Source organism: Salmo salar, chromosome ssa20 (assembly GCF_905237065.1).
Source record: "Salmo salar chromosome ssa20, Ssal_v3.1, whole genome shotgun sequence".
In the NCBI taxonomy this organism is placed as follows: domain Eukaryota; kingdom Metazoa; phylum Chordata; class Actinopteri; order Salmoniformes; family Salmonidae; genus Salmo; species Salmo salar.
Window position 1 is genome coordinate 33,941,891 of NC_059461.1, and position 24,505 is coordinate 33,966,395.

The window sequence follows — 24,505 nt, forward strand, 5'->3', positions numbered from 1 at the left end:
CTTTTAACCTATATACTTGTTTCTTTCCTTATATTCTCCCACTCTCTCTTGCTCTCTTTCTTTCCCTTTGCCTCTTAGTGCTGAGCGATTAAAACCTGTTAAATGTAACTAAATGTAATGGAAAATGTAATCTACGTAATCCCCAAAAGTAATTATTTGTCATGAGAGGGCCATAAACAATGAGTAGTAATGCGGCTTACTCCAAGAAAGGATAAAATTTCACCTTTCTGGTAACTTCTGGATTTCGTCAGACAGCTCTGCAGCTAGCCTAGCTAAATAAGATAACTAAAGACAGAACAGTATGGGGAGTACAGAGATTACGTTGTTTGGCTGCTACTGCTTAAACAGAGATGAGATGATGACTTTAAGGAATTACAAATAATAAAATAAAAACAAAGTAATATACATAACTGAAATATTATATTATTTCATAGTAATTTCCTATTTTTCTATTGATGTCTACCCAATGTGGACCTGACAGAGAAGGGAATATTTTCTATGTTTTGGCAAGTGAATGTTCACTATTTTTGGCTGTGGAACTTCCATTAAAAAGCTAAAAAATAATGCATATCATGTTTAAAAGAATAATTGAAACCGAAATCGTAAACTGTGGTAGTTTTGTAATACTCTAACCAAAACTGAACCGACCAAGAAAAGCACTAATCACTCAGCACTACTGCCTCTATTTCTCCTTTCCCTCCCTTGCTTTCTTTCAAACATTCTCCCTTTCTCCCTCTCTCTCTATTTCTCTCTCTCTCTCTCAAATGTACAGCCCCAAGTTGACTGAAGTGTTTACTTGTTATTGTCACCTCTAATCCTCACAACCTATTTTATCATTTATTCTTCTCTTCTCCCTGCTTGTGTTTTTGGCATTGCTGCTGCTTCCTTGGCTAACTATAGAGGAATGGTTTAATCAAGGTGAGTGTCCTCATGTCTTGACTCAGCACACCCTCTCACCCCTCCCCTTATAGCTACTGTAGCATTAGTAGTTTGGGTCTCCTCCAAAAAGTTTGAAGGACTTCACTTGTTTCCCCTCTTTATTTGCTGCACCCTTACTGTAGTTCTACCTCTTTCATCATGCCCCCCAACGTCATGATGTTAGTAATCCAAACCTAGCCTAATCTCGGGGGTAGAGGTAGGGGAGGGACAGGTGAGACGGGTAAGTCTGGGTAGTGAAAAAGAACATGGGCTCTAGTTTTTAGTCCCAGCTTTAGACTGCAGTGCAGTTTCCCCTCAGCCTGCTGATAAGTTCTGTTTGAAATGTTGAAAGGTTGAATCTCACATAGTGACATAGGCATGTCCCCTCCCTGTTGAGGATATGGATGGAGAGAGGTTCATTAGCTGGCCCTTCTGTAGTCACCTGGCTCCATTACCCTCCCTGCATAATTAAAGGGGATTCCCACCTGCCATCTCTGGGAAGGGCTGCTACTAGACTTGTGTGTGCAGTGATGCATGTTTCTGTGTGCGTGTGTCTGTGCGTGCATGCGTGTGTGTGTTCATCTGCGCGTGTGTGTGTGTGTGTGGTCCTGCATCGTCTCTAGGACATTGTCAGTGAACTCTGTCAGGTTGTCTCTGAATGTGGCATTTACATATGTTCTCTCTGGCTCTATCCAGCCAGAAAAAACGGCGAGAATGACAAAAACTACGATACGCTGGATCTACCCAAGCGCACAGAACCCACGAAAGGTAGGCTTGTTCTGTCAATGAGGTTTACTTAGTACAACTTCAACCTGTCCTTCCTTTTCTTGTCACTGAAAGGGAGAATATCCCAAATCCATGACTGCCATTGACTTTCTGTAAAATGTTATTTAAAGAGAAATGACCAAATTAGGCTTGTTTTGACAAAAATGCTACCAAGAAATAAATTGGCTTATCGTGGATGGTTTGGTCTGACTGGAAGGATGTCAAGTGTTGCACTTGCTTACACATGCTAGAGTGGCGTACGGTGCTTTTTCCTTTTTGTTACTTCTTAAATTGCCACCTTGACAGTTGACTGCTGCTGATTTGATGTCATTAGCTAGGTTTATATGATAACAAAGCTTTTGCTAGCAGAGCTCCCAGGCCTTTTGTGAAGCACTCCCAAGCATTTGAGCTGCTTTACATGAGAGTAGAATAGCAGCCTATGTTTCATGTTCTGTAGCCTGTGAGTTTCAGGGACACAACTAGTTACAAGGCCAGATAGTCCCCTCCTATTTCAGCAGTGTTGGAACAGTGTTGATGGGAGTAAATGGCAGATTCTGGGTTCAGGCAGACAGACAGGCAGACAGCTATTGAACAGCAGCAGATTGGAATGGGATGAGATTGGATTTGATATGGTAGATGGTGGGTGGGTGGTGGGTTGTAGATGGTGTAAGCAAGTGGGTCACCTGGGCCTGTGAGGTAAAGCAGCTGTGTAGGAAGTGAGTCTCTTCCAGCCTCTCCAAGTCTCTCTACTGTCAAACCTGGCTAGGATTAGCCTAGCCCACTATAGATACAGAACCTGAGAGGACCAACAGACAGGGAACTGTTGCAGTACTCCCCTCCCTTTAGCTGAGCTAGCACCAGACTCAAAGATTCATCTTCCCAAGTCTTTATATGTCTATAGGCCTACTTTAAGAGTCAACTGATACTCTAAGCAATGTCTTATCTAAATTGTTTACTTATAACATGAGTCCCTACATGTACTGCTTATTTCTAATACACTTGAGGAATGTTATGCCACGATGAAACGGTTTGCTGTACTGTTCTACCATCTGGAGCTTTTGATACAATAAATATAGGTTGTTTACTGTTGTACTGTTCCTTCTACTGATTTAATGAGTACTTGTCTTGTGTCTCTGTGCAGAAACGTTTCCATCTTCACCCTTTTCTCCTCACCTTTCTAAAGAATAAACACCTCAACCAGTTGCTACAGTCAAACAACATTGGCATGCAGCCACCACAACAAATCTCTTTCTGCTCTGCCTTTGTGGGTGTTTGCTTGTGTGTGTTTGTGTGTGTGTGTGCGCATGCCCCTGTGTTTTTCTGTCTACATATAGCAGTTGAGAGAGATATGTGTGTATGTTGTGGGCTGAGGTATTCACACATCAGTGCCTTCATCATGTCTAATGGCAACCACTCAGTCAATAACACTTCCTGTGTGGCTACAATTAACCACATTAGCAAGCTAAAGTGGGCCTCTTATTAAACTAGATTACAATTAATTGCGGTGCTTTACGGAGGTAAGCCGATTCTGCCTCCATTTTATCACTCTAAAATCAAGTAAGCAGAAGTGCTGTGAGGAGAATAATTAGCATGTTCCACAGGCTGCACTCACTGGAAGTGCCAGGCACCCTAGGCTAGCCTCACTGGAAGTGCTAGGCATGCTAGGCTAGCTGCAACACAGGCTGCGCTCACTGGAAGTGCTAGGCACACTAGGCTAGCTGCAACACTGGCTGCACTCACTAGAAAGTAGCAATTGGCTAGCTGCAATTTGATCAAGTTTCAATGGCACACAATCAGAAATAATCCCCCCTCTTGTCTTGCGTTATTGCTCTGTTTTCATCTAGCGATATAGTGTTGAGATGATGTGTGTTTGGGAGAGCAGTTGCTGTATTTCATGCATGAGGATGAAAACATGATTTTTTTGGTGTTTACCTGTACTACATATACATGATGTAAATGTGGTGTGAAGTAAACGGATTAACTTGATGACACAGGTAAAGCTACGTTGACTCTAAGTATGTCAAAATTGGATTATTGCTCAACTGGATTAATCATTTTATAGTAGCTACAGTAGTAGGATGGCAGCTGTAGTCTACCCATGATAATTCAAATAGGATATTACACTCACCTACACTGTTTATTTGTCTATGATAATCCTGTGTACTGTGGATGTAGTTTCACTTACAGTACATGTTTGTTTATCTATGTAAATTCAATGTATTTCCCCCTTGTTTATTTTAGAGAATGTAGGGATAGGGCAACTCTTCCCCCCAAATGCACTGGCGGAGCTGAAATAACAGGGAAAGATTTGTGGGAGATTTCATGTTTATTTTAACCCTGATCTGTTGTCAACATCACTTACCAACATGCAGGAGTCTATAATTACGGTAATACCCAGCATGAGATATAGGTCAACAGCAGTGTATTGAAACACAAACTCACTCACACACTAGTAGTGATTGGTCTGTACCCGGATGAGGGCGTGGAGGAAGACGTTATGGACATGAATCATTTCAGGGACATCATTTTGAATTCACTATGAGTTTGTTATTCTGTGTATAACTTATTGTCCCTGCCTGATTGCACTATAAAGAGGTGCTGTTGATAGAACATAGATCATTAAAGGACTTCCAAAGTTCCTGTTATTGCATTATTCATGGTCCCTGAGAGGAGAACAGAGGCGCTGGAACAAAGTAATTAAGAACTCTGAAAGAAGAAAGCATTTCATTAGGGAGAGAAAGAGTGTCAGCCAGCAAGATGATGGAACACTCACCCCAACGTTAATTGAAACGGCACAACGTTAAACCTTTTGCTTTGAGGAAAGGTCATGTACGGAGTGTGTGTGTGTGTGTGTGTGTGTGTGTGTGTGTGTGTGTGTGTGTGTGTGTGTGTGTGTGTGTGTGTGTGTGTGTGTGTGTGTGTGTGTGTGTGTGTGTGTGTGTGTGTGTGTGTGTGTGTGTGTGTGTCAGAGAGCAGAGGGAAATCGTTTCAAAAGAAAACAGTTTTCTTTTGGTTTGTTTCTTCAGTACCGGATGTGTGGGGAAAGAGAGAGAGGCAGCACAGGGGAATGATGCGGTTTTGAAAACAGTCTTGAGTCAAGTATTCAACCCCTTTGTTTTGGCAAGCCTAAATAAGGAGTAAAAAAATTATTATCAACTCACATAATAAATTGCATGCAATAATAGTGTTTAACATTATTTTTGAATGACTACCTCATCTCTTTACTCTACACATAGAATTACCTTTGGGGCGGCAGGTAGCCTAGTGGTTAGAGCGTTGGACTTGTAACCGAAAAGTTGCAAGATCGAATCCCCGAGCTGACAAGGTAAAAATCTGTCGTTCTGCCCCTGAACAAGGCAGTTAACCCACTGTTCCTAGGCCGTCATTGAAAATAAGAATTTGTTCTTAAAAATTAACTGACTTGCCTAGTTAAATAAAGGTAAAAAAAACCTGTAAATTCCCTCAGTTGAGCAGTGAATTTCAACCTCATATTCTACCACAAAGACCAGGGAGGTTTTTATAATGCCTCGCAAAAAAATGGCACCTATTGGTAAATGCATTTTTAAAAAATGTTTAAAGCAGACATTGAATATCCCTTTTAGCATGGTGAAGCGATTAATTACACTTTTAATTTTTATTTGTATTTATTAAGGATCCCCTTTCTCTTCTTGGGCTCCAAACACACCAAAGCACCCACATTACATATAAAACAAAATATTTAACAGTGAACTATGTTTGTACTGAATGAGCTAAAGATAAAACAGTACATCATATAACATCACTACACCACCACATATTCACAACACAAAATGTTCAATACTACCATACAACAATATCACAATGTGTGCGTATCCATGTGCCTGTACCTTTGTGTGGTTAATGGTGTATCAATACACCCAGTCACTACAAAGATACAGGGGTTCTTCCCAACTCAGTTGCCAGAGAGGAAGGAAACCGCTCAGGGAATTCATCATGAGGCCAATGGTGACTTTAAAACAGTTACAGAGTTTAATGGCTGTGATAGGATAAAACTGAGGATGGATCAACATCATTGTAATTACTCCACAATACTAACCTAAATGACAGAGTGAAAAGGGAAGCCTGTACAGAATAAAAATATTCCAAAACATGCATCCTGTTTGCAATAAGGCACTAAAGTAAAACTGCAAAAAAATTATGTCCTGAATACAAAGCCTATTAGTCTATTTGTATTTGTATTTATAATGGATCCCCATTATGGATCCCCATCAGCCACTCTTCCAGGGGCCCAGCAAAATTAAGGCGGTTCTACATTTTTTAACATTCCAATACATTCACAACACTTTTCACAACATATTAAGTGTGTGCCCTCAGGTCCCTACTCTACTACCACATACCTACACACACAAAATCCATGTGTACGTGTGTACATAGTGCTTAAGTTATCATCAAATCAAATTTTATTGGTCACATTGCCCCTGAACAAGGCAGTTAACCCACAGTTCCTAGGCCGTCTTTGAAAATAAGAATTTGTTCTTAACTGACTTGCCTAGTTAAATAAAGGTAAAATAAAAAATACAAAAAATACACATGGTTAGCAGATGTTAATGCGGGTGTAGCGACAGTGCAGTAATATCTAACAAGTAATCTAACAAATTCACAACGACTAATTTATACACACAATGTAAGGGGATGGAATAATAATATGTACATATAAATATATGGATGCGCGATGGTCGAGTGGCAAAGCAGTATGACACAAACAACAACACAGAGTTACACATGAAATAAACAAACGTACAGTCAATAACACAATAGAAAAAGTCTATATACAGTGTGTGAAAATGGCGTGAGGAGGTAAGGCAATAAATAGGCCATTGTAGCAAAGTAATCACAATTTAGCAAATTAACACTGGAGTGATAGATGTGCAGATGATAATGTGCAAGTATAAATACTGGTGTGCAAAAGAGCAAAAAAGTAAATAAAACAATATGGGGATGAGGTAGGTAGTTGGATGGGCTATTTATAGATGTGCTGTGTACAGCTGCAGCGATCGGTAAGCTGCACAGATAGCTGATGTGTCACGTCCTGACCAGTATTTAGGTATTATTTGTATTATATTTGGTCAGGGCGTGGCAGAGGTATGTTTGTTTTGAATGGTGTTTTTTTTATGTGTGGTTTAGAGGGGTGTGTTATTTATGTGTTCCTGGGTTTTGGGTGTATGTTTCTGAATTAGTATGTTCTAGGTTAGTTTTTCTATGTGTAGGTTTTGGTGCTGGACTCTTAATTGGAGGCAGGTGTTTCTAGTTGCCTCTGATTGGGAGTCCTATAAGTAGGTGTGTGTTTGGTTTGTCATTTGTGGGTAGTTACATTTTGCACTGCTAAGTATTGTTGCTTTAGCCTGTGAAACTGTCGTTCTTGTTTTCTTGTTTTTTTGTGTATGCTTCATTATATCTAATTAAAAGATGTGCATCCACATTCCTGCTGCGTATTGGTCCTCCCTTCAACACGGCAATACATGTGACATGATGCTTAAAGTTAGTGAGGGAGATATAAGTCTCCAACTTCAGCGATTTTTGCAATTCGTTCCAGTCATTGGCAGCAGAGAACTGGAAGGAAAGGCGGCCAAAGGAGGTGTTGGCTTTAGGGATGACCAGTGAGATATACCTGCTGGAGCGCATGCTACGGGTGGGTGTTGTTATGGTGACTAGTGAGCTGAGATAAGGTGGAGCTTTCCCTAGCAGTGACTTATAGATGACCTGGAGCCAGTGGGTCTGGCGCCGAATATGTAGCGAGGGCCAGCCGACGAGAGCATACAGGTCACAGTGGTGGGTGGTATATGGGGTTTTGGTGACAAAACGGATGGCACTGTGATAGACTGCATCCGGTTTCCTGAGTAGAGTGTTGGAGGCTATTTTGTAAATGACATCGCCAAAGTCTAGTCAGTTTTACGAGGGTACGTTTGGCAGCGTGAGTGAAGGAGGCTTTGTTGCGAAATAGGAAGCCGATTCTAGATTACATTTTGGATTGGAGATGTTTAATATGAGTCTGGAAGGAGAGTTTAGTCTAGCCAGACACCTAGGTATTTCTAGTTGTCCACATATTCTAAGTCAGAACCGTCCAGAGTAGTGATGCTAGTCGGGCGGGCGGGTGCGGGCAGCTATCGGTTGAAGAGCATGCATTTAGTTTTACTAGCATTTAAGAGCAGTTGGAGGCCACGGAAGGAGTGTTCTTTGGCATTGAAGCTCATTTGGAGGTTTGTTAACACAGTGTCCAAAGAAGGGCCAGATGTATACAGAATGGGTGTCGTCTGCGTAGAGGTGGATCAAGGAATCACCCGCAACAAGAGCGACATCGTTGATATATACAGAGAAAGAGTCGGCCCGAGAATTGAACCCTGTGGTACCCCCATAGAGTCTGCCAGAGGTCCGGACAACAGGCCCTCCGATTTGACACACTGAACTCTATCTGAGAAGTAGTTGGTGAACCAGGCGATGCAGTCATTTGAGAAACCAAGGCTGTTGAGTCTGCCGATAAGAATACAGTGATTGATAGAGTCGAAAGCCTTGGCCAGGTCGATGAAGACGGCTGCACAGTACTGTCTGTTATCGATGGCGGTTATGATATTGTTTATTACCTTGAGCGTGGCTGAGGTGCGCCTGTGACCAGCTCGGAAATCGGATTGCACAGCGGAGAAGGTACGCTGGGATTCGAAATGGTCAGTGATCTGTTTGTTAACTTGGCTTTCGAATACTTTAGAAAGGCAGGGCAGGGTGGATATAGGTCTGTAACAGTTTGGGTCTAGAGTGTTACCCCCTTTGAAGAGGGGGATGACTGCAGCAGCTTTCCAATCTTTAGGAATCTCGGACGATACAAAAGAGAGCTTGAACAGACTGGTAATAGCGGTTGCAACAATGGCGGCGGATAATTTTAGAAAGAGAGGGTCCAGATTGTCTAGCCCAGCTGATTTGTACGGGTCCAGGTTTTACAGCTCTTTCAGAACATCTGCTATCTGGATTTGGGTGAAGGAGAAGCTGGGGAGTCTTGGGCAAGTAGCTGCAGGGGATGCGGAGCAGTTGACCCGGGGTTGGGGTAGCCAGGAGGAAAGCATGGCCAGCCGTAGAGAAATGCTTACTGAAATTCTCGATTATCGTGGACTTATCGGTGGTGATAGTGTTTCCTAGCCTCAGTGCAGTGGGCAGCTGGGAGGAGGTGCCCTTATTCTCCATGGACTTTACAGTGTCACAAAACTTTTTGGAGTTAGAACTACAGGATGCAAATTTCGGTTTGGAAAAGCTAGCCTTTGCTTTCCTAACTGACTGCGTGTATTGGTTCCTGACTTCCCTGAAAAGTTGCATATCGCGGGGACTATTTGATGCTAGTGCAGTCCGCCACGGTGCTGGTCGAGGCCAGTCAGGTCTGGAGTGAACCTAGGGCTATATCTGTTCTTAGTTCTACATTTTTTGAAAGGGGCGTGCTTATCTAAGATGGTGAGGAAATTACTTTTAAAGAACGACCAGGCATCCTCTACTGATGGGGTGAAGTCAATATCCTTCTTAGGTAGGGGAATAACTTTTGATTCCCTCTAGGCTTCTAGTAGGCTTAAATTGAAGATATGGCAAATAGGAGTGGCAATATAGTTCGCTATTATCCTCAGTAATTTTACATTCAAGTTGTCAGACCCCGGTGGCTTGTCATTGTTGATAGACAACAATACTTTTTTCACCTCTTCCACACTTACTTTTTACGGAATTCAAAATGACAGTGCTTGTCTTTCATAATTTGGTCATATATACAGTCGGCTCCAAAATTACCGGCACCCCTGACTGGCAATGCACAAACAATACTTTAAAAAATATAAACAATATAATTATAGAGAGAAACTCAAAATACCAAAATGTGAAAAATACTGTACTTTATTAATGTTTCAATGGAACCCACCAAAATCATACAATTATTAGATACAAAATACATTTCACCAAAATCAAGGTTTCATAATTATTGGCACTCCTCATTTAGTACTTAGTGTCACCACCTCTGGCAAGGATAACAGCATGGTCTTTTCCTATAATGTTTGACAAGGTTAAGGAACACAGGGATTTTGGACCATTCCCATATGCAGATTCTTTCAAGATCCTTCACATTCTTGGGTTTGTGCTCAACTGCCCTCTTCAACTCAGCCCACAGGTTTTCGATTGGATTGAGGTCCGGCGACTGAGATGGCCATGGCAGAACATTGATTTTGTTGTCACAGAACCATTTCTGTGTGGATCTTGAGGTCTGTTTTGGGTCATTGTCTTGTTGGAAAGTCCACATACGGCCAAGTCCCAGCCTTCAGGCAGAGGCAACCAGATTGTCAGCCAAAATTGCCTGATACTTGGTGGAATTCATTATGGCATCAATCTTAACCAGTGCCTCTGGACCTCTGGAATTAAAACAGCCCCAAAACATCAATGACCCACCACCATATTTCACCGTGGGTATGAGGTGCCTCTTCTTGTATGCATCTCTGTTTCGACGCCAAACATGCCGATGCTGTATCTGACCAAAACGTTCAATGTTGGTCTCATCTTACCAGAGCACCTTCTTCCAATCATAATTTAAATGACGTTTGGCAAACTCCAAGCGCTTGCGTCTGTGTCTTGGGGTCATTAAGGGCTTTCTTCTGGCAACCCTTCCAAAGACCCTGTGGTTGTGGAGGTGGCGCCTGATTGTGCTTTTTTAAACCTGGTGACCCCAAGATGCCACCAAGGCCTGCAATTCTTAAACAGGGATCCTTGGGGATTTTGTTGCTTCTCTCACAATCCTCTTCCCTATTCTGGGGGGCAAAATGCATTTGCGTCCTCTACCCGTGAGGTTTTCAACTGTTCCATATCTTTAGAATTTTTTAATAATTGCCCTGACAGTGCTCAGTGGTATAGTCAATCATTTGTGGATCTTCTTGTAGCCATTAACAGATTTATGAAGGTCTAGGACCATCTGTCCCTTTTGAACTGCCAGTTATTTTCATTTCTTCATGGTGTTGGATGACAAAAGGATATTGCAAGCATGTTACCTCTTTTTTTATACACTAGTGAAAAAGGAAGTGATGTAATGGCTCAATATAGTTCCTTAACACTTAGATAAACTTAAATAAGTGGAATTTAATTCCTGGTTTAATTTTGGTAGATGTTATTTACAATAACATTTAAGGGTGCCAATAATTGTGAAACCTTGATTTGGAGGACATTGATTTTCAATTAAATCAATAAATGATTTTGGTGGGTTCCATTGAAACATTAATAGAGTACAGTATTTTTCACATGTTGGTATTTTGAGTTTGTCTCTATAATTATTTTGTTTATATTTTTTTAAGTATTGTTTATGCATTGCCAGTCAGAGGTGCCAGTAATTTTGGAGCCCACTGTACTTGGATGTGTAGTGTCAGCGTTTGTTGCTGGCATGTAATGCCTAAATTTGCTAATCTTGCCAATGAAAAAATATTAGTTGGCAATATCAGTGGGTATTGTGATGAATGAGCCATCTGATTCAATGAATTATGGTGCTCCAAAGCTTTTTACTATCATTTTTTAAGTCATGTGTCTTTGTTTCATAGTGTAGTTTCTTCTTTTTATTCAGTTTATTCACATGATTTCTCAATTTGCAGTACGTTTGCCAATTGGTTGTACAGGCAGACCAATTTGCCATTTCTTTTGCCTCATCCCTCACAACCATACCATTTTTTAATTCCTCATCAATCCACTGGGATGATTTAACAGTTTTACAGTCATTTTCTTAATGGGTGCATGCTTATTAGTAACTGGGATAAGCAATTTCATAAGTGTGTCAATTGCAGCGTCTGGTTGCTCGTAATTACACACCACGGACCAACAAATATTATTTACATCAACATCGTAGGATTCACTACAAAACATATTGTATGACCTCTTATGCACTATATTAGGCCAGCCTTTGGAACTTTGGTTTTTCTAGATATGGCTACTATATTGTGATCGCTACATCTGATGGATTTGGATACTGCTTTCAAACAAATTTCTGCAGCATTAGTAAAGATGTGATCAATACATGTCGATGATTTGATTGAACCAGGTTGCAGGCACTAGTTACAGTTTGAAGCTTTCCCTTGAGTGGGCAGCTTGATGAAAGCCAGTTAATATTTAAATCACCAAGAAAATATGCCTCTCTATTGATATCACATACATTATCAAGCATTTCACACCAGAATGGGCTTTAGGTGAGGCAGAGGAGCCTGAAGCCATATTACGTCAACAGCATTTAACATGAGATCGTCTCTATGCTTTACAGGAATGTGGTTCTGAATATAAACAGCCACACCTCCACCTTTGGCATTTCTGTCTTTTCTGTAGATCTTATAACCATGTATTGCTACCACTGTATCATCAAAGGAATTATCTAAGTGAGTTTCAGAGATTGTCAGAATATGAAGGGCATCTGTTACTAGCAAATTATTGATTTCGTGAACCTTGTTTCTTAAGCTACATATGTTAACATGGGCTATTTTTAACACTTCTGGGATGCTTGATTGTTTTTCTTACTTTACTGGGAAGCTTAGCAGAGGTAGACATGCTCTGGTTATTTATGTTAGTACAGGGTGAGGTGCACGCAGTGGACTTCCTTCTAGGGCACACCACCTCAGTGCTAACAGTATAACTCTGGTTCATAGGCACATAATTACTGCATACAATAGCTGTAGGATCAGCAGAGGCATTCAGGGCAGTAAAAGGGACATACATTAGGTTACTTACATTGTGTCTTCCAACACCCCTGGAATAATGTACATTTGCTGAAGCATTATGACAACTCAGCGACACAATGGTAGGGATTAAATTAGCTGGACTTGATAAGTCATTGTCTCAACGCAGACTTATAATGCTGTGAAAGGATCCATAAACCCAAATGATTTGGTTGGATCCCATCCTCCTTATAATACGAGCTTTGTTTCCAGAACGTATCAAAATTGGCAATAAATGTTACACCCACAGAGCTGCAATAGTCTTGTAGCCAGTTATGGAGGGCAAAAAGTCTGCTGAACAATTCCATGCCACGATTTAGGGAGGGCAGAGGGACAGAAAATATGGGGTGTTTGTTGGTGTCAAGTAGTGACCCAATCAGGTCTTTAAAATCCATCTTCAACTGTTCTGAGCTGCCCTTCATAATGTTTGGGGAAAATCCAACACATCACTGAGCACCGCTATTCATATTTTCAAGCATGGTGGTGGCTGCATCATGTTATGGGTATGCTTGTCGTCAGCAAAGACTACGGATTGTTTTAGGATAAAAATAAATGGAATGGAGCTAAGCACAGGTGAAATTCTAGAGGAAAACTCTAGAAATGTACCTAAAAACATGTTTTCACTTCGTCATTATGGTGTATTTTGTGTATGTAGATGGGTAGAGAAAAAAACTATTTAATCTATTTTGAATTCAGGCTGTAACACAACAAAATGTGAAATATGTTAAGGTGTATGAATACTTTCTGATGGCACTATATATATATATATATATATATATATATATATATATATATATATATATATATATATATATATATATATATATATATATATATATATATATATATATATATATATATATATATATATATATATATATATATATATATATATATATATACACAGTTGAAGTCGGAAATGTACATACACTTAGGTTGGAGTCATTAAAACTTGTTTTTCTACCACTTCACAAATTCCTTGTTAACAAACTATAGTTTTGGCAAGTCGGTTAGGACATCTACTTTGTGCATGACACAAGTACTTTTTCCAACTATGGTTTACAGACAGATTATTTATAATTCACTGTATCACAATCCCAGTGGGTCAGAAGTTTACATACACTAAGTTGACTGTGCCTTTAAACAGCTTGGACAATTCCAGAAAATGATGTCATGGCTTTAGAAGCTTCTGTTAGTCTAACTGACGTAATTTGAGTCAATTGGAGGTGTACCTGTGGATGTATTTCAAGGCCTACCTTCAAACTCAATGCCTCTTTGCTTGACTTCATGGGAAAATCAAAAGAAATCAGCCACAAGTCTGGTTCATCCTTGAGAGCAATGTCCAAATGCCTAAAGGTACCACGTTTATCTGTAAAAACAATAGTAAACAAGTATAAACACCATGGGACCTCGCAGCCATCATACTGCTCAGGAAGGAGACGCGTTCTGTCTCCAAGAGATGAACGTACTTTGGTGCGAAAAGTGCAAATCAATCCCAGAACAACAGCAAAGGACCTTGTGAAGATGCTGGAGGAAACAGGTACAAAAGTATCTATATCCACTGTAAAACAAGTCCTATATCAACATAACCTGAAAGGCCGCTGAGCAAGGAAGAAGCCACTGCTCCAAAAATAGTGCATCTAAAAAATAAAGGGAACACTAAAATAACACATCCTAGATCTGAATGAATGAAATAATCTTATTAAATACTTGTTTCTTTACATAGTTGAATGTGCTGACAACAAAATCACACAAAAATAATCAATGGAAATCCAATTTATCAACCCATGGAGGTCTGGATTTGGAGTCACACTCAAAATTAAAGTGGAAAACCACACTACAGGCTGATCCAACTTTGATGTAATGTCCTTAAAACAAGTCAAAATGAGGCTCAGTAGTGTGTGTAGCCTCCACGTGCCTGTATGACCTCCCTACAACGCCTGGGCATGCTCCTGATGAGGTGGCGGATGGTCTCCTGAGGGATCTCCTCCCAGACCTGGACTAAAGCATCCACCAACTCCTGGACAGTCTGTGGTGCAACGTGGCGTTGGTGGATGGAGCGAGACATGATGTCCCAGATGTGCTCAATTGGATTCAGGTCTGGGGAACGGGCGGGCCAGTCCATAGCATCAATGCCTTCCTCTTGCAGGAACTGCTGACACACTCCAGCCACATGAGGTCTAGCATTGTCTTGCATTAGGAGGAACCCAGGGCCAACCACACCAGCATATGGTCTCACAAGGGGTCTGAGGATCTCATCTCGGTACCTAATGGCAGTCAGGCTACCTCTGGCAAGCACATGGAGGGCTGTGCGGCCCCCCAAAGAAATGCCACCCCACACCATGACTGACCCACCGCCAAACCGGTCATGCTGGAGGATGTTGCAGGCAGCAGAACATTCTCCAAGGCGTCTCCAGACTCTGTCACATCTGTCACGTGCTCAGTGTGAACCTGCTTTCATCTGTGAAGAGCACAGGGCGCCAGTGGCGAATTTGCCAATCTTGGTGTTCTCTGGCAAATGCCAAACATTCTGCACGGTGTTGGGCTGTAAGCACAACCCCCACCTGTGGACGTCGGGCCCTCATACCACCCTCATGGAGTCTGTTTCTGACCGTTTGAGCAGACACATGCACAGTTGTGGCCTGCTGGAGGTCATTTTGCAGGGCTCTGGCAGTGCCCCTCCTGCTCCTCCTTGCACAAAGGCGGAGGTAGCGGTCCTGCTGCTGGGTTGTTGCCCTCCTACGACCTCCTCCACGTCTCCTGATGTACTGGCCTGTCTCCTGGTAGCGCCTCCATGCTCTGGACACTACGCTGACAGACACAGCAAACCTTCTTGCCACAGCTCGCATTGATATGCCATCCTGGATGAGCTGGACTACCTTAGCCACTTGTGTGGGTTGTAGACTCCGTCTCATGCTACCACTAGAGTGAAAGCACCGCCAGCATTCAAAAGTGACCAAAACATCAGCCAGGAAGCATAGGAACTGAGAAGTGGTCTGTGGTCACCACCTGCCGAACCACTCCTTAATTGGGGGTGTCTTGCTAATTGCCTATAATTTCCACCTGTTGTCTATTCCATTTGTACAACAGCATGTGAAATGTATTGTCAATCAGTGTTGCTTCCTAAGTGGACAGTTTTATTTCACAGAAGTGTGATTGACTTGGAGTTACATTGTGTTGTTTAAGTGTTCCCTTTATTTTTTTGAGCAGTGTATATATATATATATATATATATATATATATATATATATATATATAATTATTATTATTATTTTTTTTTTTTATTGCTATATATAATACAAATTGAGGTGAGGGTGATAGAAATGCATTTGGCAGTTGATCTACTTCTGTTCTGTAAATGGCACTGTGTGCTCTTTTTGAAGGATGGATCCCAGTCTTTTCAGGGCTATGGGATCCGGGGGGTTGGGGGTGGTCTGCCGGGCATTGGGATGACAACCCAACTCGGGATGCGGAGGGCTTTTAGCGGGTGGAATAGTAGGGACCAATTGGAGGTTTACTTAGTAGCAATGCAAATATCATGGGACAGCTATATAGACACTCAATCATCATGTTACTTTTTAATGGTATGTTTACAAACATATATTTTGATGAATAGAATTGAAAGTTGTCCCATTATGGTAAGTGGTGAAATAAGTATAGCCAGTTACAACTGTAATGGCTTAGCAGATAATAAGAAAAAACTATCAGTATTTACCTGGTTAAAAGAGAAGGAATATAATATCTATTGTTTACAGGAAACTTATTCAACAATTTTAGATGAAGTTTTGTGGAAAAAGGACTGGGGGGGGTGAAATATATTTCTCCCATGGGCAAAGAAATTCAAAAGGGGTGATGGTTTTAATTAACAGTAATTTTGATCCAAATGTGCAAATTGTCCAAACAGATCAGCAAGGTAGATGGATTATTTTAAATATGTTATTGGACAATAAACAAATATGGCTTATTAACCTATACGGTCCAAATAATGATGATCCAAGCTTCTTTGAAAATATATATAAGAATTGATCAACTCTACAAGTAACCTTAGACTCTATTATTATTGTGGGAGATTTTAATACGGTCTTAAATACCTCTATGGACCGGAAAGGAAATCACACTACAAACTATCACCCTCAGGCACTTAAAGAAATCATGAATGTCATGGATATATTGGAATTAGTGGATATATGGAGACTTAAATACCCTGACCTAGTGAGATATATTTTTGTGGTAATACATGGCAGAGGCTTAATACATGGCAGAGGCAGAGGCTTAATCAAGCTAGTCGTCTTGACTCTACTTTCTTATGCCATTCTCTCTGGCACCAAAAGTTAAAAAAGTGTTGATAGGGGACAGAATGCGGTCGGATCATCACATAATTGGCATATATATTACTCTTACAGAATTTCCACGTGGCGAGGATATTGGAAATGTAATCAAAGCCTACTAGATGATAAATTGTTTAGAACTAGGACAGAAGAATTTATAACTGACATTTTCAGACATAACATAGCTACAGCAGATCCCCATATTGTATGGGACACTTTTAAATGTGCCTTTAGAGGCCATGCAATTCAGTATTCATCTATAAAACAAAAGCAATTTTGATCAAAAGAGTCCATATTAACAAAGGAAATTGAAGGACTAACAGTACAGTTAGATAGCAATAAAAACTGTACCATATAGGCACAGAATAAGTTAGAGGTAAAAGAAAAAGAAATGGAGGAACTTATTCAAGAAAGATCCAGTGTAATATATTATAAAAATAAAGCGAACTGGATGGAATATGGGGAAAAATGCACCAAATTATTTTTCAATCTTCAATATAGAAATGCTACCAATTTTTTTTTTATTGAAACTTGTTACAAATAATGGAGTCACGCATGATTCACTGAATGATATTTTGAAAGAGGAAGTAAATTACTTTAAGAATATGTTTTCGTCTAAGTGTCCTCCATCTCCGCTAACTGAAACTAATTGTATGGGTTTGTTTCCTAATAATAAGGTAAAATTAACATCTGTACACAAAGACTCATGTGAAGGCCAAATTACAGAAGAGGAACTTCGTGATGCAATTAAAGCCTTTAAGGCTGGGAAAACTCCAGGGCTGGATGGCATACTAGTGGAAGTATACAAAACTTTTTTTGATATACTCAAAGTACCATTATTAGCATGTTTTAACCACTCCTATATAAATGGTAGATTATCGGACACGCAACAAGAAGGTCTGATTTCATTATTACTGAAACCAGGACCCAAGTGGTATATATAAAGATCCAGTCCATTAAAAAAATTGGAGACCTCTTACACTTTAGTGTTGTGATGCAAAAATGCTAGCAAAATGCTTGGCACATAGAAATAAAAAAGTATTGTCAGATATTATTCATCCTAATCAGACAGGTTTTTTACATGGACAATACATTGGAGATAATATAAGACAAGTACTGGAAACAATAGAACACTATGAAATATCAGGGACACCATGCCTGGTTTTCGTAGCTGATTTTGAAAAGGCTTTTGATAAAGTACAACTGGAGTTTATATATAAATGCCTAGAATATTCCAATTTTGGGGAATCTCTTGTAAAATGGGTTAAAGTTATGTATAGTAACCCTAGGTGTAAAAAGTAAATAATGGCTACATCTCAGAAAGTTTTAAACTATCTAGAAGAGTAAAACAAGGTCGTCCATTATCGGCATATCTGTTTATTATTGCCATCGAAATGTTAGCTGTTAAAATTAGATCAAACAAGAATATTAAGGGATTAGAAATCCGTGGCTTAAAAACTGTGTCATTGTACGCTGATGATTCATGTTTTCTTTTAAAACCACAATTAGAATCTCTCCACGGCCTCATAGAGGATCTAGATACTTTATAGAGGATCTAGATGCTATCCTCTCTGGATTAAAACTAAATTATGATAAGTGTACGTATTGGATCACTAAAAAATGCAAATTTTACATTACCGTGTAGTTTACCAATTAAATGGTCTGACGGAGATGTGGACATACTCGGTATACAAATCTCAAAAGAAAGAAATGATTTCACTCCAATACATTTTTATAGAAAGTTAGCAAAAATAGATAAGATCTTGCTACCATGGAAAGGAAAATACCTGTCTATTTGTGGAAAAATAACCCTGATTAACTCTTTAGTCATATCACAGTTCACCTATTTGCTCATGGTTTTGCCTACACCTAGTGACCTGCTTTTTAAATTATATGAACAAAAAATATTCAATTTTATTTGGAATGGCAAGTCAGACAAAACTTAAAGGACCTATTTATATAACGAATATGAATTCGGAGGGCAGAAATTATTAATATTAAAGCATTAGACCCCTCACTAAAGGCATCAGTCATACAAAAGTTATACCTAAATCCAAACTGATTTTCTAGTAAATTGGTAGGAATGTCTCATTCTATGTTCAAGAAGGGCCTTTTTCCCTTTATTCAGATTACACCTGCTCACTTTCGGTTGTTTGAAAAAGGAAATGTCGTTATTTTTTAAACAAGCCTTAGAAAGTTGGTTGCAATTTCAGTTTAATCCACCTGAAAAGACAGAACAAATAATACAACAAATATTGTGGTTAAACTCAAATATACTGATGAAAAAAAATGTTTTAAAAAGGTATAATTTTAGTGAATGATATCATAAATAGGACTGGTGGAGTTATGTCACACATGCAGCTAACACAGACATATGGAAATGTCAGCTCTACCCAAAATTACAACCAACTAATAGCAGCATTACCACAAAAATAGAAGAGGCAAGTAGAAGGGGAAAAAAGTAAGGAACTTGTATGTCGCCCCTGTATTAAAGAACATAAATGGTTTAAGAAAAGTTTGATAAATAAAAACATACCAATTTCATTTAAGGACCAAAAAACTGACAGCTGTGCCATATAAATTGCGAAATAGTTGTGAAGAGATTTCCTATGTACCCATTCCATGACACATGGTTTATGAATTGATACGCAAAACAACGCCGGATTCAAAACTTCACATTTTTCAATTTAAATGACTATACAAAATTCTTGCAACCAATAGAATGTTATATATATGGGGGATCCAATCTTCCCAGCTCTACAGATTTTGCTGTGAGGAGGCAGAGTCATTAGATAATTTATTTTGGTATTGTCCATATGTAGCTCGTTTTTGGTCACAGGCCCAGGAATGGCTGAAGAGTTGCAACATTTGCCTAGAACTAACGCTGCAGATAGTAATACTGGGTGATTTGAAAAGCCATAGTCAATCAATCAATAATATAATAATTATTTTAGCAAAAATGTTTATTTTTCATTTACAATCTGTAGAAACTATGAGAATAGAAAGGTTCAGTACTTTTGTCAAGCATCACAGCACAGTTGAAAAATATATGGCAAATAGAAGTCCAAAATAGATGGTGTTGAGAGATAGATGGGAGGGGTTAAATGGAGCTGAAGGATGGGACTAATAACAGGATAACCAATGTAAAGCATGCGGGGTCTGTAAAATGTATATAGGTTCAGAAATTTTGTGAAATAACACAGTTACAAATAGAAATCAAACTGGATGGACATCAGAAATAGAGAAAGGACTAAAAACAAACAAAATATAGCTATTGTGAAATAGATTGTGTCTGTAAAATGTGTATAGGATGTGTAGGCTGAATGTTTAAGCCTAAGTGTTGTTGTTTATTAGTTTCCTCCAATTGGGGGAAGGGTGGTAGGGTTTGCGGGGAATAATAAAGGTATATTCTAAAGAAAAGTGTGTATGTCTATATAGGTATGTGTATGTATATATGTGTATATGTATGCATGTGTGTATGTATATGGATATATATATTTACCCCCCAAAATATATGGGGGATTGGAAATGATGCAGACAATTACATTGATGGAAGCAACAATCTTTCTGCAATACTAAGCTGATCCACCCCTTTTTTATTTTTTATTTTAGTGTATGTAAACTTCTGACCCACTGGGAATGTGATGAAATAAATAAAAGCTGAAATAAATCATTCTCTCTACTATTATTCTGCTATTTCACATTCTTAAAATAAAGTGGCGATCCTAACTGACCTAAGAATTTTTACTAGGATTAAATGCGTGGAATTGTGAAAAACTGAGTTTAAATGTATTTGGCTAAGGTGTATGTAAACTTCCGACTTCAACTGTACATATATACAGTGGCTTGTGAAAGTATTCACCCCCTTGGCATTTTTCCTATTTTGTTGCCTTACAACCTGGAATTAAAATAGATTTTTGGGGGATTTGTATCATTTGATTTACACAACATGACTACCACTTTGAAGATGCAAAATATTTTTTATTGTGAAGCAAACAAGAAATAAGACAAACTGAAAACTTGAGCGTGCATAACTATTCACCCCCCCAAAGTCAATACTTTGTGGAGCCACCTTTTGCAGCAATTATAGCTACAAGTCTCTTGGGGTATGTCTCTATAAGATTGGCACATCTAGCCACTGGGATTTTTGCCCATTCTTCAAGGCAAAACTGCTCCAGCCGTTTAAAGTAGGATAGGTTTCGCTGGTGTACAGCAATATTTAAGTCATACCACAGATGCTCAATTGGATTGAGGTCTGGGCTTTGACTAGGCCATTCCAAGACATTTAAATGTGTCCCCTTAAACCACTCAAATGTTGGTTTAGCAGTATGCTTAGGGCCATTGTCTTGCTGGAAGGTGAACCTCGTGCCAGTCTCAAATCTCTGGAAGACTGAAACAGGTTTCCCTCAAGAATTTCCCTGTATTTAGCGCCATCATTCCTTCAATTCTGACCAGTTTCCCTGTCCCTGGTGATGAAAAACATCCCTACAGCATGATACTGCCACCACCATGCTTCACTGTGGGGATGGTGTTCTTGGGGCAATGAGAAGTGTTGGGTTTGCTCCAGACATAGTATTTTCCTTGATGGCCAAAAAGCTCAATTTTAGTCTCATCTCACCAGAGTACCTTCTTCCATATGTTTGGGGAGTCTCCCACATGCTTTTTGGCGAGCACCAAACGTGTTTGCTTATTTTTTTCTTTAAGCAATGGCTTTTTACTGGCCACTCTTCCGTAAAGCCCACCTCTGTGGAGTATACGGCTTAAAGTGGTCCTATGGACAGATATTCCAATCTCCGCTGTGGAGCTTTGCAGCTCCTTCAGGGCAGCTCCTTCTTTGGTCTCTTTGTTGCCTCTGATTAATGCCCTCCTTGCCTGTTCTGTGAGTTTTGGTGGGTGGCCCTCTCTTGGCAGGTTTGTTGTGGTGCCATATTCTTTCAATATTTTAATAATGGATTTAATGGTGCTCCGTGGTATGTTCAAAGTTTCGGATATTTTTTTAGAACCCAACCCAACCTGTTTGGAGAGCTCCTTGATCGTCATAGTGCCCCTTGCTTGGTGATGTCCCATGCTTAGTGGTGTTGCAGACTCTGGGGCCTTTCAGAGCAGGTGTATATATACTGAGATCATGTGACAGATCATGTGACAATTAGATTGCACACAGGTGGACTTTATTTAACTAATTATGTGACTTCTGAAGGCAATTGGTTGCACCAGATCTTATTTAGGGGCTTCATAGCGAAGGGGATGAATACATATGCACGCACCACTTTTCTAATTTGTAATTTTTTCGTTTGTTATTTTTTTCATTGGTGGGTGGGGGGTTTTCCTGGCCACTGAGCCCAGGTTAATGAGGCCACATTGTTAACAAAAAAGGCAGCTAAAAAGTTAATGAATTTATACACACGCTGAAACAATAGTTCATAATCGATCAATAATTTATTTCACATATTTCATGTCAATATTCCACATTTTTGTCATGATAGTAGAAAAAAGTCTGGTTCCGAATAATAATGGACTATTGCCTAAGTTAATGCATTTATTTAGTAAAAAGACAGTAGCTGCTGATAATACTGCTATTGTTGTCAAGGCAGAGGCACAGGACATGTATGTGTACAGCGCCCCTCTGTCTTACTATATGTAGTCCATGTATCAGATACATCAGATACCCTGCATTCGGAAAGTATTCAGACCCCTTGACTTTTTCCATGTTTTCAGACCCTTTACTCAGTACTTTTTTAAAGCACCTTTTGCAGCGATTACAACCTCGAGGCTTCTTGGGTATGATGCATGGCACACCTGTATTTGGGGAGTTTCTCCCATTCTTCTCTGCAGATCTTCTCAAGCTCTGTCATGTTGGATAGGGAGCGTTGCTGCACAGCTATTTTCAGGTCTCTCCAGAGATGTTTGATTGGGTTCAAGTCCAGGCTCTGGCTGGGCCACTCAAGGACATTCAGAGACTTGTCCCGAAGCCACTCCTGCTTTGTCTTGGCTGTGTCTGAGGTCTTGAGCACTCTGGAGCAGGTTTTCATCAAGGTTTTCTATGGACTTTGCTCTGTTCATCTTTCCCTTGACCCTGACTAGTCTCCCATTCCCTGCCACTGAAAAACATCCCCACTGTATGATGCTGCCACCACCATGCTTCACCGTAGGGATGCTGCTAGGTTTCCTCCAGACGTGACGTTTGGCATTCAGGCCAAAGACTTCAATCTTGGTTTCATCAGACAAGAGAATGTTGTTTCTCATGGCCTGAGAGTCTTGAGGTGCCTTTTGGCAAACTCCAAGCTGTCATGTGCCTTGTACTGAGGAGTGGCATCCATCTGGCCACTCTACCATAAAGGCCTGATTGGTGGAGTGCTGCAGAGATGGTTGTCCTTCTGGAAGGATCTCCCATCTCCACAGAGGAACTCTGGAGCTCTGTCAGAGTGACCATCGGGTTCTTGGTCACTTCCCTGACCAAGGCCCTTCTCCCTCGATTGCTCAGTTTGGCTGGGCGGCCAGCTCTTGGAATAGACTTGGTGGTTCCAAAACGTATCAAAATGTGAAAAAAGTCAAGGGGTCTGAATACTTTCCGAATGCATTGTACCTGGGCTACATATAGTAAGATAGAGGGGAGCTGTTTCGCTCGCTCGGATGCTTTCTCCGTTGAGATTGTTTCTGCAACTTGCGAATTGAAGGAAAGTTGGCAGGTGCATAGTGCACTGTTCAGATGCTGGATTTTTTGGGGATGACCATGCAAAAGTAACCTACTTTTTAAAGTGATTTGTTTGACAATCAGACTGGCCTCTGCCTGGGGCCTCCAAATCACTAAGTCCGCCCTTGTGCAAGAGAGAGAGGGGAAGCCATAGCATTTCATGGTATGACTCCATAATGCTTTAACGGCTTGATTTACAAGTGCAGCATTTCATTTAAAGGGTTTTAAAATGTCAACAACAAGAGTGTTACTATTGTGACTTGCTTCTTTGTTTCTTCTCCCTATAGTGTCCCGGTTGAGTTATCTATAGTTGTCTAATGAAATGTGACTGTCAGTATGAAGGCAAAGTGTAGACTCGATTTACATTTTTTTATTATTTCACCTTTATTTAACCAGGTAGGCCAGTTGAGAACAAGTTCTCATTTACAACTGCGACCTGGCCAAGATAAAGCAAAGCAGTGCGACACAAACAACAACACAGAGTTACACATGGAATAAACAAGCGTACAGTCAGTAACACAATAGAAAGAAAAAAAAGTCTATATACAGTGTGTGCAAATGGCATGAGGAGGTAGGCAATAAATAGGCCATAGTAGCGAAGTAATTACAATTTAGCAGATTAACACTGGAGTGTTAAATTAGCAGATAATGATGTGCAAGTAGAGATACTGGTGTGCAAAAGAGCAGAACAGTAAATAAAAACAATATGGGGATGTGATAGGTAGATTGTATGGATCGGAACTGAATGGAGAATCAGGCTTTAGAGTCATTGTTTGTTTCTCAACTTTACTCATCACAGGTACATTTATCACATTAGCAACCAGAACCCAAAGTTCTGGTTGCTAATGCAAAGTTGGGTAACTGAATGACGGTTTGTGCTGTTTGTTCTGTCATTCTGTTACCAAATTTTGCATCTGCACTGTTATTGTTTTTGTAAGAATATCTGTGGAAATTGCTAAAAGTAGTTGTATGTTTAACTTTGCAATCATTGGTTTTTCTTTGACATACATTTTAGAGGGAGTCATTTTAGTCTCGCCATCATTCTGTTACCGTGGAATTGCCCTCCTGTG

At 40.0% G+C, this 24,505-nt stretch overlaps 1 protein-coding gene across 19 annotated transcripts in view; it reads left to right on the forward strand.

Moving 5' to 3' along the window:
- LOC106580487 (armadillo repeat protein deleted in velo-cardio-facial syndrome homolog) overlaps positions 1-24,505 on the forward strand; it is a 373,356-nt gene that overhangs the window by 316,449 nt on the left and 32,402 nt on the right. For 16 of the 19 annotated variants that reach the window (XM_045703240.1, XM_045703245.1, XM_045703243.1 and 13 more), the window contains 2 exons: positions 901-918; positions 1,615-1,686. The exons of 1 other annotated variant lie outside the window; for it this stretch is intronic. In XM_045703240.1, coding sequence (XP_045559196.1) covers positions 901-918; positions 1,615-1,686 — 90 coding nt within the window. The remainder of the gene's footprint in view (positions 1-900; positions 919-1,614; positions 1,687-24,505) is intronic. 2 more of the 19 variants (XM_045703241.1, XM_045703255.1) reach the window with 1 other exon arrangement.